This window comes from Rattus norvegicus, chromosome 10 (genome assembly GCF_021556685.1).
Source record: "Rattus norvegicus strain SHRSP/BbbUtx chromosome 10, alternate assembly SHRSP_T2T, whole genome shotgun sequence".
Lineage (NCBI taxonomy): Eukaryota > Metazoa > Chordata > Mammalia > Rodentia > Muridae > Rattus > Rattus norvegicus.
The window spans coordinates 95996698-96014726 of NC_141543.1; the positions used below are offsets into that span (position 1 = coordinate 95996698).

At 39.4% G+C, this 18029-nt stretch overlaps 1 protein-coding gene across 1 annotated transcript in view; it reads left to right on the forward strand.

Moving 5' to 3' along the window:
* Efcab3 (EF-hand calcium binding domain 3) overlaps window positions 1–18029 on the forward strand; it is a 506364-nt gene that overhangs the window by 121339 nt on the left and 366996 nt on the right. Inside the window, exons 24-28 of the mRNA XM_087572380.1 lie at window positions 1448–1591; window positions 3987–4058; window positions 12016–12156; window positions 15990–16058; window positions 17074–17220. Coding sequence (XP_087428506.1) covers window positions 1448–1591; window positions 3987–4058; window positions 12016–12156; window positions 15990–16058; window positions 17074–17220 — 573 coding nt within the window. The remainder of the gene's footprint in view (window positions 1–1447; window positions 1592–3986; window positions 4059–12015; window positions 12157–15989; window positions 16059–17073; window positions 17221–18029) is intronic.

An 18029-nucleotide genomic window follows, 5' to 3' on the forward strand; every position in this document is an offset into this window, starting at 1 on the left:
TGTCTGCTATTCAGCTAGTTCTCTGCTCAGGACTCAAATCTTTACTTCTATTCTGTGGCCCTTGTGTCCCCTGAGTCTATATTTTTCCTTGCTATGATTTATCCTGTAGTTTGCTAATGTCCGTTTTCCAGAAGATTCAAAGACAGGAAACATGAGGGTTTGGAGTTTTGAGTCTTTGGATGTTTGTAATGTGCCTTCTACCTTTATCTTCTTTGTTGTCTGTCTGGTATGTTTATTACTTTTCTTCATGCTGTGACAAAATATCAGAAAAAATTAGCTTGAGGAAGGAAGGGGTTGTTTTAGCTTGTAGTCGTTTGAGAGCCAGTCCACCATGGTGGGGAGAGCACAGCGGTAGGAGCATGAGGCCGCTGCTCACATTGAGTTCACAGCCAAGAAGCGGTGCTGGTGCTCAGCCTGCTTTTTTTGTTTCATTCTTCTCAAGACCCTAGCCTATGGTATGGTGAAGCCCACATTCAGGGGGTGTCTTCCCTTTTCAGTTTAATCTTTCGGCACCCTCACCCCACAGCACTACCTAGAGATGTATTTCCATGGTGACAGTAACCCTGTCAGGCAGAAAGTCAGGAATCGTAGTTACAAACTGGGTAGAAAGTGCTGCGTCTATTAGAATGCTTACCATTCAGTAGTTGTTAATAAGAGGAAGATGATTCTATTGCTGGAGTTGCTTGCCTTCCTATATCCAGCCAGCCACCCTTTCTACTTAGTCTATGTATTTTATTCATTTTGATATTCTACACACACACACACACACACACACACACACACACACACACACACACACGTATGTATTCTCAGTTGTGGTCAGTATGAGCAAAAGCTAGAGGAAGAAGCTTCCTGAACCAAATGAAGTCTGGCAATTGTGTCTCACAAGAGCACTATTTTTTTTGATAACTTATGTCAAATTAGTGGCAAGCTAACCTTTTTGTTGTATTTTGTTTCAGCAGCTCAGCATTAAGTTAAATAATGTGGTGTAGTGTTGGTTTGAAGGTTATTTGTAAAGCTCCCTGATGGTCTCAGGGACTACATATGCAGGGTTAAATGGCCCAAGGGATAGCTTGGCTATCCAATGTGTCTGTCTGAAAAGGTATGGTAGTTAAAAGCTTTGGGTTTGAAGTTGTATCGCCCGAGCTTAAATCTTGTTCTTACCACATAATCACCAATGTATTCTTCAGCAAGTCACTTGATTTTGCTAGCATCAGTTTCTTCATCTGAAAAATGGGGAGAATAATGATCACTATTGTGAGATTATATAAAGAGAGAGTGCTTTGAACAGTGTCAAACACCAAGTTTCAATAATTTTTAGCTCCTGTTTTTAAAATTATATTCAACGTTTTATATACTGTTCCATTGTTTTATACAACCTGAGTCAGGTGGTGGGCAGTTCATGGTGTCTGCTGTTGACACATTCTCTCCTGCTGTCTTTCCATAGTCACACAGTTACTGGTAGCCACTCCCCAAGTTCTCAAGGAGGATCTAATTGATGTCCATGAGTTAAAGAAGATACTGTCGAAAGATGACCTTCATTCAGCTAAAGCCATATTGACTGAAATATTAAGTCATGTCCAGGAGGATGGTTTGTACTTTTGATCTATCTACCTTAAATGGACTCTTCCTTACAGGTGGAGGAGGAAGAGGCCTGGGTGGAGTACACAGGATGGAGGGTAATCCTGTTTAAACTGCAGTGGGATGGCTGGTCACACTATCCTACTGGTATGCCAACTCTGAGCTCCATAGAGCCAAACGATGCAGGGAACCCACCACCACCCTGTCCCTCTGGGAAGCCAGTGGTGGCACTTATGAAGCGAGAACTGATAGCCATAGGTTGTGCCAACCAGAATTGTATCTGGAGTAGATGGAACACCAAGCCGGGTGCTCAGGTATCAGAAGCAGAATCCTAATGTTATTCATGGATGACGGAGAATTCTGCGTTCTGTAGTGGCTCAGAGGAGCAGATATTCATCAATGTATGAGGTAGCTGCATTATTTTAGTAACAGGTATAGTTAGTTCGGTGTTGTCTTTATTAAGTTCTTAAATATTCAGTAGAACTCACAAGTGAAGGCATGTACTGGGAGGTTTATTAAACAAGGTTTATTTGTGTGTGTGTGTGTGTGTGTGTGTGTGTGTGTGTGTGTGTGTGTGTGTGTGAAGTGGTGACTGTAGAGGGCAGAGGTGTCACGTTACTAGGACTGGAGTCACAGGGAGTTGTGAGTTGACTGACATTGGCAGCTGGAAATCCACCTCAGACCCTCTGGAGAGCAATATATATCTTAACCACTCAACCATCTCTTCAGGTCCAGTTAACATATTGTTTTTGCACTGTCTGAAAGATGGCAAAATAACTGAATTATTATTGTCATACAGAGAAATGCAGTGGAACTTATTCCATCATAAAGTAAAATTCCTAAGATAATAGAAAAGTACTTTACTAATAGCATCTGTTTTTTTTTTTTTTTTTTCGAGAGCCGACTCTTTCTTCCAACATTTAATACTATCTGGTAGGGACTTCATCTTTATTTGAGTACTTCTTCCATACCTACAAACACTGTTGTCTTCCAGAGTTTGTCCTCTAACCCAAAGGCAGGACCACTTCTAGACTGCCATTATTAGTCCCTAGCGTTTAAATCTAACACCTGAGGTTTCAGCTCTCCAGAGATGAGGGTTTCGATCCTTCAGATCTTGGACCCATTTCTAGTAGGTCCCTACTTAACACAGACTCGCTTCTTATGGGTAGATTCTAGTCAATTTCCACCTGATTTTTCACTTTGATATGGGCTCTGGGGTTGACTGACCCTGGTTTGTTATTTTTTTTTTTTTACCTTCCCCATTATGTGCAAATAAAATGTGTGAAGTTCTACATCTCAGTTATACAATAGGCATAGACTTATTTGCTCTGTATGGGATTTTGGAGAGATTAAATTTAGGTTGCTTATCATTGCCTTAGGGTTTCTATTGATGTGAAAAGACACTAGAACCATGGCAACTCTTATCAAAGACATCATTTAATCGGGGCTGGCTTCCAGGTTCAGAGATTTTGTCATTATCTCCGTGGTGGGGAGCGTGGCAGTGTCTAGGCAAGACTTAGTGCCAGAGAAGGAGCTGAGAGTTCTACATCTGGATCTGTAGGCAGCAGGAAGGGAACTCTGTTGAGCTTCTGAGACTTCAAAGCCCACAACCCCTAGTGACACACTTCCTCCGAAAAAGCCACACCTACTCCAACAAGGCCATACCTCCTAATAGTGCCACTCCCTATGGGTCTAAGGGTCCATTTTTATTCAAACCACCACAATTCTTAACATAAGCAGTGATTTTTTTCTCTAAAAGTTGTTTCCCCATTATCATTGCCCTATAGAAATTTTCTGGACAGTTTTGTTCCTAACTGCCACCTTCCCTGAAAATTTTATCCTGTAGATATGCTACATGTCTGCTTGTATACTATAGACCATTGTAGTATCTAAGATTTTTCTCTGTAAAATCCAATTTTATTTTGTGAGCGTTTTATCACCCTCAATGAATGTATATTTAGTATGGGCAGTGTACTTTTTGTGTGCCACTGAATCCTTTTGTTAGTCTTTTACTTAAACATTAGCATGGTTACATAACTAATGTTGGCATATAGCCTCTCCTTGTCCTGTAACAGGATTGGTATTTCACTGGTTTGCAAGTGAGTGTACTGAAGGGTTTTATTTATTGAAGTGGTCAGATAGTTTTCCAACAAAAGAGACCCCTCTTATCAAGTTGTAGAAAGTAAATGGAAAAAGATAAGACCGATGTCATAGTTTTTTTAATGATGTATTTATATCATCATGAATAAGTAAAAATCAATAAATATTTGGAAAGAAATAGAACTACCTATTTCTGATAATGTAAGAGACAAGAGAGAAGAAAGTCTTGACTTGAGTGTTATCTTGAATTCTAATATATTTAGAAACATTAATTTCCTTCAGCTAAATTTTCCCCTACATTACAGAAGACGGTAAAATTACCATTGAAGAATTTGTGAATGAGTTCGCGAATCTCTTGAAAGCTCTGAAATCTAAACGTGAGTTTTACTTAGAATTTATTTATTTTCATTCATTAATTAATGTATTTACTTTACAACTGGATTATCCCCTTCCCTCCTAAGTGGTTGTTCAAGTTTTCATTGGAGCAATGGGGAAGTGTTCCCCATGCTCCAATCATAGTCAGTATGTATTGTCACTTGAATTTTTGATCTTAGCCATTCTGATTAGTGTAAGGTAAAGAATTCTCAACAGAGGAATCTTGAATAACCAAAGAAATGCTTAACATACTTAGTCATCATGGAAATGGTTATTCAAGATTCCTCTGTTGGGAATTCTTTATTTAGCTCTGTACCCTATTCTTTACTGGGTTATTTGGGTTGGTGGTGTATAATTTCTTGAGTTCTTTATATGTTTTGGATATTTGTCCTCTGTTGGATGTAGGGTTGGTGAAGATCTTTTTCCATTCTGTAGGCTGCCATTTTGTCCTCTTGCTCTTTTGTCCTTTTGTTCTACTGATAGGGTCCTTAGCTTTGCAAAAGCTTTTTGGTTTCATGAGGTTCCATTTATTAAATGTTGATCTTAGTGCCTGAGCTATCAGTGTTCTGTTCAGGAATTTGTCTCGTGTGCCAGTGTGCTCGAGGCTATTCCCCACTTTCTTTTCTATGAGATTTAATGTATCCAGATATGTTAAGGTTCTTGATCCACTTGGACTTTTGTTTTGTGCAGGGTGGTAAATATGGATTTCTATTTTCGTTCTTCTACATGCAGACATGCAGTTAGTCCAGCACCATTTGCAGAAGATGGTATCATTTTCCCATTGTATGGTTTTGGCTTCTTTGTCAAATATCAAGTGTCCACAGGTGTGTGGATTTATTTCTGGGTCTTCGATTCTATTTCATTGATCACCCTATCTGTTTTTATGCCAATAACATGCAGTTTTTATTACTACTGCTCTGTAGTATAACTTGAAATCAGATATGGTGATACCTCCAGAAATTCTTCTATTGTACAGGATTGTTTTTAGCTATTTTGAGTTTTTTGTTTTTCCATATGAAGTTGAGAATTATTCTTTCAATGTCTGTAAAGACCCTGTCATACAGGCCTTTCACTCGCTTTGCTTAGAGTTACACCAAAATTTTTTATATTATTTGTGGCTTTTGTAAAGGGCGTTGCTTTACTAATTTCTTTCTCAGTCTGTTTAGCTTTTGTATAAAAAGCTACTCATTTTTTTGAGTTGATTTTGTATTCAGTCACTTTGCTGAAGGTGTTTATAAGTTGTAGGAGTTCTCTGATAGAATTTCTGGGGTAACTTATGTATACTATCATATCATCTGTGAATAGCAATACCTTGACTTTTTCCTTCCCAATTTCTATTCATTGATCCCCTTTAGTCATCTTATTACTCTAGCTAGAACTTCAAGTACTACCTCGAATAGATAGGGAGAGAGTGGACAGCCTTGTCTTATTTCTGATTTATTGGAATTGCTTTAAGTTTCTCTCCATTTAATTTGATGTTGCCTATTGGTTTGCTGTATATTGCTTTTATTATGTTTAGTTATGCACCTTTTATCCCTGATCTCTTGAAGACCCCTTTTCGTCATTAATTGTTAATTCATTCATTCATTTTACATCCCAATCTCAGTCCCCCCTTCCTCCCAGTCCTCCCTCACATACCCCATTGCCCATACTCTCATTGCCTTTTCCTCTGAGAAGGGGGAAACTGCCCCCCCCCATACTAACCCAACCTAGTAGCATATCAAGTGATTTCAGAACTAGGCACATCCATCCCACTGAGGCCAGACATGCCAACCCAGTTAGGGGAACAGGATTCGCAGGTAGGCAACAAACTCAGAACAGCTCCCACTCTATTTGTTAGGGAAGCCACATGAAAACCAAACCAAGCTGCACATCTGCAACATACGTGTAGGGGTTCAGCTCTTTGTTTGCTCTTGTTTGGTGGTTCAGACTTTGGGAGCTCCTAAGGGGAACAATCTCATGGGTAAGAACCAATCCCTGACACCATTAGTGATACTCTGTGGTGTTTGCAGACAGGAGCCTAGCATTACCATCCATGAGAGGCTCCACTTAGCAGCTGACTGAAACAGATGTAGAGACCCACAGCTGAACATTAGACGAAACTCAGGAGTCTTGTGGAAGAGTTGGGAGAAGGATTGAGGGACCCAGAGGGAATAGGGCCTCCACAAGAAGACCAACACGGTCAAGTAACCTGGATCTTTGGAGGCTCTTCAAGAATTTTTACATGGAGGAGTATTGGATTTTGTCAAAGACTTTTCAGCATCCAATGAGATGATCATGTGATTTTTTTCTTTAAGTATGTTTATATTGTGGATTATATTGATGTGTTTTTGTTATTGCATCCCTGGAATGAAGCCTACTTGATTATGGTGGATGATGTTTTTTTATGTGGTTTTGGATTTGGTTTGTGAGTACTTTATTGAGTATTTTTGTATTTCATAAGGGAAATTGGTCTGAAATTCTCTTTGTTGAATCTTTGTGTGGTTTAGGTATCAGGGTAACTGTGGCCTTAGAGAATGAGTTTGGCAATGTTCTTTCTGTTTCTATTTTGTGGAATAGTTTGAGGAATATTGGTATTAGCTCTTTGAAAGTTGAGTAGAATTCTGTGTTAAAACCATCTGGCCCTGGGCTTTTTTGGTTAGGAGACTTTTAATGATTGCATCTATTTATTTAGGGATTATAAGATTATTTAGATAGTTTGCCTGATTTTGATTTAACTTTGGTAAGTGGCATCCATTTAGAAAATCATCCATTTCATTTATATTTTACAATTTTGTGGAGTACAGACTTTTGAAGTAAGACCTAGTGATTCTTTGAATTTTAATTTCCCCAGTTTCTGTTGTTACATCTCCCTTTTAATTTCTGATTTTGTTAATTTGGATTCATCCCCCCCTCCCCTCTTTCTCCCTGCCTTTCAGTTGGTTTGGCTAAGCATTTACCTCTCTTGTTGATTTTTAGTTGCTTTTTTATATTGTTCTTTTTGTTTCTAATTTCTTAATTTTAGTCCTGAGTTTGATTATCTCCTGCCATCAACTCCTCTTGGGTGTGTTTGCTTCTTTTTTCCTATAGCTTTCTGGTGTAGTTTTAAATTGCTAGTATGAGAATTCTCCAATTTCTTTATGAAGGCACTTATCCTATGAATTCCTTTCATTGTGCCTTATAAGTTTGGTTATGTTTGTCCCTTCACTTTCATAGAAAGTCTGTAATTTCTTTATTTCTTTCCTGACTCAGTGATCATTGTGTAGAGAGTTATTCAGTTTCCATGAGCATGTGGGCTTTCTGTTGTTTCTGTTGTTGTCGATGTAGACTTTAATCCATGATAGTCTGATAAGATACAAGGAGTTATTTCAATTTTCTTAAATTTCTGTTGAGACTTGCTTTGTGACCAACTACATGGTCAATTTTAAAGAAGGTCCCATGAGGTTCTGAGAAGAAGATACATTCCTTTGTGTTTAGGTGAAATGTTCTGCATTTATCTTTTATGTCCATTTGATTTATGAGGTCAGTTAGTTTTATTATTTCTCTGTTTATTTCTGTCTTGATGACCTGTCCATTGGTGAGAGTGGGGTGTTGACATTTCCCACTATTAATGTGAGCTTTGATATGTGATTTAAGCTTTAGTTATGTTTCTTTGATGAATGTGGGTGCCCTTGCATTTGGGGGCATAGATGTTCAGAATTGAGATGTTATCTTGGTGGATTTTTCCTTTGGTTGGTATGAAGTGTCCTTCCCCATCTCATTTGATTACTTTTGGCTGGAAGTCTATTTATTAGATATAAGAATGGCTACTCCAGCTTGTTTCTTGGGTACATTTGTTTGGAAAACCTTTTTTTTTTTTCAGTCCTGTACTCTGAGGCAATGTCTACCTTTGTTTGATCCTGTTTTCACATCCATTCTGTTAGCCTGTGTCTTTTTATTTGTGAATTAAATATACTGATGTTGAGAGATGTTAGTGACCAATGATTGTTAATTCTTTTTATTTTGATGTTGGTGGTATGTGTGTGTGTGTGTGTGTGTGTGTGTGTGTGTGTGTGTGTGCTTTCTTTGTTTTGTTTTTGCTGGTGTGGAGTTATTTATTTCCTTTGTTTTCTTGAGTGTTGTTAACCTCCTTTGGTTGGAGTTTTCCTTCTAGTATTTTCTGTAGGGCTGGATTTGTGAACAGATATTGTTTAAATTTATTTTTGTTTTGGAATATCTTGTTTTCTGTATTTACGGTGGTTGAAAGTTTTGCCGGGTATAGTACTCTATGTTAATTAGCATCTGTGGTTTCTTAGAAGTTGGAAGACACTGTTCAGGCCCTTCTACCTTTCAGAGTCTATGCTGAGAAGTCAGGTCTAATTTTAATAGGCCTGCCTTTGTATGTTACCTGCCCCTTTTCCCTTGCAGCTTTCACTATTCTTTTTTTATTAATAGATTTTATATTTTGATTATTATGTGGTGGGAGTATTTATTTCTAGTCCAATCTAATTGGTGTTCTGTAAGCTTCTTGTATGTCTATAGGCATCTCTTTCTTTAGGTTTGGAAAGTTTTCTTCTATGATTTTTGTTGAGAATATTTTCTGGACCTTGGAACTGGGAGTCTTCACCTTCTTCTATTATTGTTCTTAGGGTAGATATTTTCATAGTAGCCCAGATTTCCTGAATGTTTTGTGTCAGGAATTCTTTTTTAGATATAACATTTTCTTTGACTGACATCAATTTCTTCTATTGTATCTTCTACACTTGATATTCTCTCTTCCATCTCTTGTATACTGTTGGTGATACTTGTGTCTGTTGTTTCTGTTCTCTTCCCTAAGTTTTCCATCTTTAGGATTCCCTAGATTTGTGTTTTCTTTATTGCTCCTATTTCCATATTCATGTCTTGAACAGTTTTATTAATTTCCTTCACCTTTTCAATTGTATTTTCCTGTATTTCTTTAAGAGATTTATTACTTTTCTCTTTAAAGGCATCTATCATCTTTATAAGATTGAATTTAAAGTAATTTTCTTGTGCTTAGTTGTATTAGGATATCCAGGTTTCACTGTAGTAGGCAGCTGGGCTCTGAAGGTGCCACATTGCCTTGGCTTTTGTTGATTGTGTTCTTATGCTGGCCATTAACCATCTGGTTGTCTCTGGATGATCCTGGTATAGCAGGCCTCTGATGGGCAGCCTTGGACTGGACAGTGGAACTCAGGGGTACAGACTGTAGCTCAGGGTATGCCCAGGAGGACTCAGATGGCAGGGGAGTTGGGGGTCTGGTAAGGGATCTAACCTATATGTTGCTGGTGCTGCAGGCATGTTGAAGGCAGGCACAGAGGTAACCAGACAGTCTAGAATGTATTTGATGCCCATGTTTGTGGAAAGATAAATAGTGTCTTACGTAGTAAAACAATGTAGATTTAGATAAAGTATAAGTAAGATGTAACATGGAGACAAAACAGCACAAGGTAGATATATGTAACTTTTATTTGAATTATGAAGCAAACACTGCTAGGACATAAACCTAAAATTACCAGTAGTTTTACTGTTGATTATTGAAAAATTTCCAATTATATTATTTTCTGAGATTATTCAGTGTGCGCAGTTGACTTCTGAAACTATTAGAAAATTAGGAATAGTTAGAAAATAACTTTAAAAAGGTTTGACAAACCTAGTGGAATAAACTTTTAAGACTATTATTTTGTGTGTATGTGTTATCAACTACCGTATACTATGTGCTTTCCCAACTCATGTTATTAAAGTCTAATATATCAACTTTATTAGTAGTGTAGTTCTGTATAACTGCTACCTTAAACAACACATGAACACATCATCCATAAAAGAGGTCTATTGTGGTGTTTATGATCTTTCTCTCCTCTACCCCTCAGTGTACAGGGCCCACTGTTGCTTTGGTCTGTGATAAACTTCCATAACTCACTCATCCTACTTAACTATAACTTTCTCCCTTTGACCACATAATTTTCTTCCTCCTGACAACCATCACTATTGTCTTTGCTTCTATGGCAGTGTTTTTTGATTCCATACAAGTGATACCCAGCAATTGTCCTCCTGGGCCCGACATTTCACAAAGTAAAATATCCCCTCGGGTCATCTATGTTGTTGACAGGATTTCTGATTTTTTGAGGCTGAAAAGTATTCCATAATTACTTTATCTTTGAGACAGGGTCTTGTCATAATCTGGGCTAGCCTGGTCCATATGATGTAGTTTAGTCTGTCTTTAACCTCTAGGTAATCCTCCTTCTTCAGTAGGTAGTGTGGTGCATACTTGTAATCTCAGCATTACCATACCTGCATTTTCCATTATATCTCCTTTCTGGATCAATAAGATGTCAGTTGCCTTTCTCTGAATTTGTATATTTAATACAGTCTCAATAAAAGTATCAACAGCTTCCTTTGAGCCAGACAAGCTTATGTAGATATGTTAACATACAAGAACAAACATGAAAACACTGAATAGAAGAAGCCTAACCATAGCAGGTACCAGTGCCTTTCCATCTTTATACCACACAGTCTTTATAGTCAAGTCATTTGATACCATTGCATGAAAAGGTAGAAAGGTCAACATGAGAATATGCAATATCCAGGAATAGATCTCATTATGATTGTGAACCAATGCTGGTATCATTTCAGGTTGCTCTGGGAAGTCAAATTGGTCCTCTTCCAGTGAGGCTAGTGGGAAAATAGAGTAGGCAAAGGGGAAGATAAATTTAGAAAAATATCATATGTATTTGTCATAGATAAGAATAAACTACGGCTGGGCAGTGGTGGTACATGCTTTTAATCCCAGAACTTGGGAGGCAGAGCAGGTGAATCTGCGTTCAAGGCCAGTCCAGCTTGGACTTCAGAGAGTGTGTTCTAGACCAGCCAGGGCTGCACAAAGAAAAAACCTGTCTTGAAAAACCAAAACCAACCAACCAACCAACCAACCAACCAACCAACCAAAAAATGTGAAACCTTTCAGTATTTAAACACAAAAGTGAAATCCCAAGTGCTTCAGTGGCTTGGATATATGAGAAGTTTACATTACAGTGTTTATCTTTTTTTCTTTTTTCTGTAAGAATACAACTTTAAATTTTTAAATTTTTATTATTTATTTATTTATGTATACTCCAGATTTTATTCCCCTTCTGGTCCCCGCCTCCTGCCAGTGTTCCACATCTCATATATCTTCCTCTCTATCCCCCACACTTCCCCCTCCCCCTCCCCGTGTCCACAAGGATGTCCCCACCCCATTCACACCACCAGACCTCTAAACATCCTGGGGCCTCCAGTCTCTTGAGGGTTAAGTGCATCCTCTCTAACTGAACCCAGACCTAGGAGTCCTCTGCTGTCTGTGTTGGAGGCCTCATCTCAGCTGGTGTATGCTGCCTGGTTGGTGATCCAGTGTCTAAGGGATCTCAGGGGTCCAGGTTAATTGAGACCGCTGGTCCTCCTACCCGGTTGCCCTCCTCCATTTTATTTTGCTATTTTGTGTGTATCGGTATCTTATCTGCATGTGTATCTATGTACCATGTGCTTGTCTGGTACCTTTGGAGGTCAAAAGGAGTTGTCAAATCCCCAGTTATAGATAGTTGTGGCCCACAATGAAAGTGCTGGGAATTGAACCTGGGTCCTCTGGAAGAATTCTTAACTACTTTATCATCTCTCCAGCCCCAAGAATACAATGTTTATATTTACCTCACATCCTATAATCTTACTAAATTATGGTTTTAGGAGATGTTTCAAATAACTTTTCCTCTTATTTAGCATATGGTTGCCTTTTATCTTTTCTTAGTGTGCTGGCCACAGGGCTGGATAAGGGAGAGGCCCCCCCCCCTTTTTGGTATTTTTGGTTTAGAGGACGCCCTCCAGTGTTTCAGTGTCATGTTTGTTGGCAACTGTAGAGTGATTTGTTGTTTTGTTTTTGTTGTTGTTTTCAGGCTGAATAAATTTTCTTCTGATTTTGTGGTTCTCTTACTGAAAGTCACTTTGTCTTCCCAGGAGTAAAGGAGATGCTAAACACCAAATTTGACTTAAATAATATTAATGCCGCTTCTGAAATTAAGCAGAATTTAAATGCTCTGGGAATCCATCCAACAGAGAGCGATATTCAGAGGGCAATGGAGAACCTTGCTTCTTCTGGTGAGTAATCATCTCACTCTTTATTCCTCTCTCACATGTAACATCCTGGCTGCAGATTCCCTTCCCTCCTCTTCCTCCAGGTTCTCTCCATCCAGACCCAACTCCTCCCTTCAAAAAAAAAAAAAAAAAAAAAAAGAACAAGACCTCCCAGGGACATCAACCAGACACAGCATAACAAGTCACAATAAAGACCAGACAATAGCATCACATCAAGGTTGGACCAGGCAGTCCAGTAGGAGGGGAAGGGACCCATAAGAAGGCGATGGAGAATAGATTTTATTTTTTATTAATCATTCCATTCACTTACATCTCAAATGATATCCCACTTCATGGTTACTCCTCCACCAACACCCCATCCCGCATCTGCCCTTCCCCCTGCCCCTTTGCCTGTATGAGAGTGCTTCCCCACCTACCCACACTCTTCTGCCTCACCGTTCCAGCATCCCCTTATGCTGGGGCATCAAACCTCCCAGGGACCATGGGCCTCCCTCCTGTTGCTGTCAAGCAAGGCCATCCTCTGCTACATATGTATCTGTAGCCATGGATCCCTCCAGGTACACTCTTTGGTTGGTGGTCTAGACTCTAGGAGAATTGGGTGGTCAGACCAGCCTATGTTGTTCCTCCAAAGGGGTCCCAACCCCCTCTGCTCCTCCAGTCCTTATGTCAGTTCCCCCACCATTCCCTGAGCTCTCTCTGATGGTTGGCTCCAAGCACTCACCTTTACATTGGTCAGTTGCTGGCTGGACTTCCTCAGGAACTGCCACACTAGGTTCCTGTCAGCAAGCGCCTCTTGACCACGCCAACAGTATTGGGTTTGGTGTCTGCAGACATGATGGATCCCCAGGTGGGGCAGTCCCTGGATGGCCCTTCCTTCATTCTCTGCTCCATTTTTTGTCCATGCTCTTCTTTTAGACAGGAACATTTCTGGGTTAAAAACTTTCAGGTGGATAGGTGGCCCCATCCCTTGACCAGGGGCTGTGTCTATTTGGAGGTGGTCTCAGCAGGTTCTATCTCCCGCTTCTCTGCATGTTTTGGCTAAACTCATCCCCATTGAGTCTTGAGAGCCTCACATTTCCCTGGTGTCTGGGATCCTCTGGGGACTATCCTCAGTTCCTCATCCCTACTCTGCTACACAATTTTGTTCGATTTCCTAACCCTCTGTACATCCCTCATATATCCTCCAGTTCCTGATACTACCACCCTTATTTCCTCCTCCTCCTTTCTCCTTCCCCAGTTCCCCCTTCCCTCCACCTCCCACAATCATCCTGTTCCCCCTTCAATGAGGGACTGAAGCATCCACACCCTAATCTTCCTTCCTTCTATTCTCCATATGATCTGTGGGTTGTATTATGGGCATTGTGAGCTTTTGAGCTAATATTCACTTATCAGTGAGTACATACCATGTGTGTTCTTTTATGTCTGGGTTACCTCACTCAGGATGATATTTTCTAGTTCCATATATTTTCTTGCAAATTTCATAAAGTCATTGTTTTTAATCATTGTGCATATGTACCACATTTTCTGTATCCATTCTTCTGTGGAGGAACATCTGGTTTGTTTCCAGCTTCTGGCTATTATACATAAGGCTGCTATGAACACAGTGGAGCATGTGTCTTTGTTGTATGTTGGAGCATCTTTTGGGTATATGCCCAGGAGTAGTATAGCTGGGTCCTCAGATAGAACTGTTTCCAATTTTCTTAGGAAATGCCAGATTGATTTCCTCATTGGTTATGCCAGCTTGTAGTCTCATGAGTAATGGAGGAGTGGTCCCCTTTCTCCATATCCTCACCAACATCTGCTGTCACCTGAGTTTTTGATCTTAGCCATTCTGACTGGTGTGAGATGGAATCTCAGGGTCATTTTGATTTGTATTTTCCTGATGACTAAGGACGTTGAACACTTCTTTAAGTGCTTCTCAGCCATTTGAGATACCTCAATTGAGAATTCTCTATTTAGCTCTGTACTCCACTTTTTAATAGGGTTATTTGGCTCTCTGGAGTCTACCTCCTTGAGTTCTTTGTAGATTTTGGATATTAGCCATCTATCAGATGTAGAGTTAGTAAAGATCTTTTCCCAATCTGTGGGTCGCCATTTTGTCTTAGTGACAGTGTCCTTTGCCTTAGATAAATATTTACATAAATATTGCTCTTAAAGCATAAGCCATTGGTATTCTGTTCAGAAAGTTTTCCCCTGTGCCCAAATATTCGAGGCTCTTCCTGCTTTCTCTTTTATTAGATTAAGTGTATCTAGTTCTATGTGGAGATCCTTGATCCACTTGAACTTGAGCTTTGTACAAGGAAATAAGAATGGGTCAATTTGCAATCTTCTACATGCAAATTGCCAGTTGACTCAGCACCATTTGTTGAAAATGCTGTCTTTTTCCCACTGAATGGTTTTAGCTCCTTTGTCAAAGATCAATTGACTATAGGTGTGTGGGGTCATTTCTGGGTCTTCAACTCTATTCCATTGATCTATCTGTCTGTTTCTATACCAATACCATGCAGTTTTTATCACTATTGATCAATATATAGCGTGAGGTCAGGGATGATGATTCCCCCAGAAGTGCTCTTATTGTTGAGAATAGTTTTTGCTATCCTGGGTTTTTGTTACTCCAAATGAATTTGGAAATCGCTCTTTCTAACTCTATAAAGAATTGAGTTGGAATTTTGATGGGTATTATATTGAATATATAGATTTCTTTTGGTAAGATGACCATTTTTACTATATTAATCCTGCCAACCCATGAGCACGGGAGATCTTTCGATCTTCTAAGGTCTTCTTCGATTTCTCTCTTCAGAGACTTGAAGTTCTTGTCATACAGATTTTTCACTTGCTTGGTTAGAGTCACACCAAGATATTTTATATTATTTGTGACTGTTGTGAAGGGTGTTGTTTCCCTAATTTCTTTTCAGCCTCTTTATCCTTTGAGTAGAAGGAGGCTACTGATTTGTTTGAGTTAATTTTAAACTCAGCCACTTTGCTGAAGTTGTTTATTAGCTGTAGGAGTTCTCTGGTGGAACTTTTGGGGTTGTTTATGTATACTAGCATATCATCTGCAAATAGTGATACCTTGACTTCCTCCCTCCCAATTCGTATCCCTTTGATCTCTTTTTGTTGTCTAATTGCTCTGGCTAGAACTTTGAGTACTATATTGAATAGGTAGGGAGAGAGCAACTAGCCTTGTTTTGCCCCTGATTTTAGTGGGATTGCTTTGAGTTTCTTTCCATTTAGTTTGATGTTGGCTATTGGTTTGCTGTATATTGCTTTTATTATATTTAGGTATTCACCTTGAATTCCTGATCTTTCCAATACTTTTAACCTGGATTGGTGCTGCATTTTGTCAAAGGCCTCTTCAGCATCTAATGAGATGATCATGTGGTTTTTTTTCTTTGAGTTTGTTTATATAGTGGATTACATCGGTGGATTTCCATATATTAATCCATCCCTATATTCCTGAACCTCCCATACATCCCTCCCTTCTTTCCTTCAGCTCATGACCTCTTTCTTCATAAATCGTTATTGTATGTATATATCTATATATCTATATCTATATCTATCTATCTGTACCTATATATCTATGTATATATGTATGTATGTATGTATGTATGTATGTATCTATCTATCTATCTATCTATCTATCTATCTATCTATCTATCTACTGAGCCCATACTTTAACATATTACCAACAGCTTTTTGCAGGTCTGCTTACTGTATTTTCAAAGATAATTACCATTACCAGGTTTTTTCTTTACTTTTGTGTTTTACAATTCTGGCTTTATAACAGGAAGTGGGTTTTTTTAAAATCAGAACTGTTCTTTCTTTTTGTTCTAAAGGTGATGTGGTAATGCTTAAGGATATCATCAGAGAACTGGCCAACAATGACATATTTAGTGAGTGCCAAAGTAAGTATAAATTTGAAAAAAATGCAAACAGAGGCTTCATGCTTGCAGGCCTGTGTACGTATATAGCTTTTGGTAGGTGTGTATGTATAAGCGTGTGCATGCTGCCATTCATGTGTGGATGGATCTTTATGTTCAAGTGGTCAGAGGCTGACATAGGATATCTTCTAAAATTGCCTCCTACCTTAGATATTGAGGCAGAGTTTTTCATTTGACTCACTGATTGAATCTAGTCTACTTAGACACTTTGCTCTGTCCCCTGAGTCTTTCATGGACTGGGATTACTGGTGGGTTGGCATGTGTATTGGGCACTTATGAGGGTGCTGGATATGCAAATTTGGGCTCTCTGTTGTGCAGCAAGTACCTTAGGAGACACCTACTGAGGCACCTCTGCAGCTCCGTGTCTGTCGTTTTCAGCAGAGCCCCTTCTCAGCTCCTTGCCCTCACCTCCTCCAGTATTCATGGGTATGCAGCACACTTATGTGGTAACTGGAGAGAGAATGCATGACTTTATGCATGCCGGGCAAAACCAATAACAACTGAGCTGCATCTTGGGCTCTGGCCCCATTAGGGATCACTTTGGTGGTATGTTGTTTAGCTTTGAGAGTTGATGAAATGTCCCAATTTATCTTGTTTTCAAATCTGAACATCAAAACCTCTACATTTTATGGCACCTCTAGTTTAACAACAACAGCAACAACACCAGGTATTCTGGAAAAATGAATACTTTTCATTCAAATCAGGTCGTTATAGGGCGGGAAAGATAGCTCAAGAATTAGGACCTGAATTTGATCTGCAGGGCTCATGAAAAGCTCTGCATGTAGCTTTCAGGAATAATGACAACACATCTTGTAATCCCAGCAGCAAGGAAGTGGAAATGGTAGGATTCCTGGCCAGATGGAGTAGCTTACCGCTAGTTGATAGCTAAGTTCCTGTGCACATGCGCGCACACACCATCAGGTTGTTGTATGTTTATCTGGATGCACTAACCCTGCTTTTATATTTGTCCATCGAATAGGAATAGAGGACATACATAACCTCATTGATAGAATCAGTGAGGACAAAGTGGACATTAAAGACCTGTTGTCTGTCTTGAAGAAGCTCCAGAAACCTTTAGAGGAGGAAGAAGGCCAGCCTGGCGTATCTCCGACCTCCGAGATGAGTGGTGAGTACTTAGTCACTCCTCGGGTCTGGCTTTAGAGCTCACACAGGTTCTTCTGAAAATGATGGTGATACGGTGTGTGTGAGAGAGCTCTTTGTGGAACCGATGCCCACCTATTAGCCTAGGTGGAGAATGCTTGGATGGTCTTTATTTGGGTGAGACTAAGGGAAGTAATCTTCTTATTAATGTTTTAAAAACTGATTCTCATTTATTGGAGTACAACTGTTAAAATATAAATATGGTATTTCTGTTTCTTCAGCACTGGATTCTAGCAGACACACAGAGCTCCATGGGTGTTTGATTCCTTTGATACAGAATGTAATATTAACCCCTTCACCATTGTCATAGTCATAGAATTCTTTGGGTCAATGCACTATTGAAGATGTGTGTGACTTCTGGAGTCACCAGAAGGTGTCGTTGCAATGGTCTGTTTTTCTTTGCAAGGATAATTGATGGGCATGGCTTGCAGTTTATACCAAGGGCAGCCACAGAGAGGAGTGTAGTCAGAAACATTGTTCCTCTGTTCTCTAATTATTTTTTTCTTTATGGTAACCAAATGAGTCTGCCTTTAGTTTTGCCTTGACTAGAAGCCTTGACAAGAAGCCTTGACAAGATATTTGAACCCATTACGATTATTCAGTGTGGGACCTTTGGGATATCTGCTCTGTTCTATTTTGATATGCTGTTTTGAGATGGGGATTCCTATGTTCTAGGCTGGTCTCAAATTTATTGTGTAATTGGGGATGATCTTGAACTTCAGATCTGCCTGCCTCTACCTACTGATGGCTGAGGTAAGTATGCACCAGCAAGCC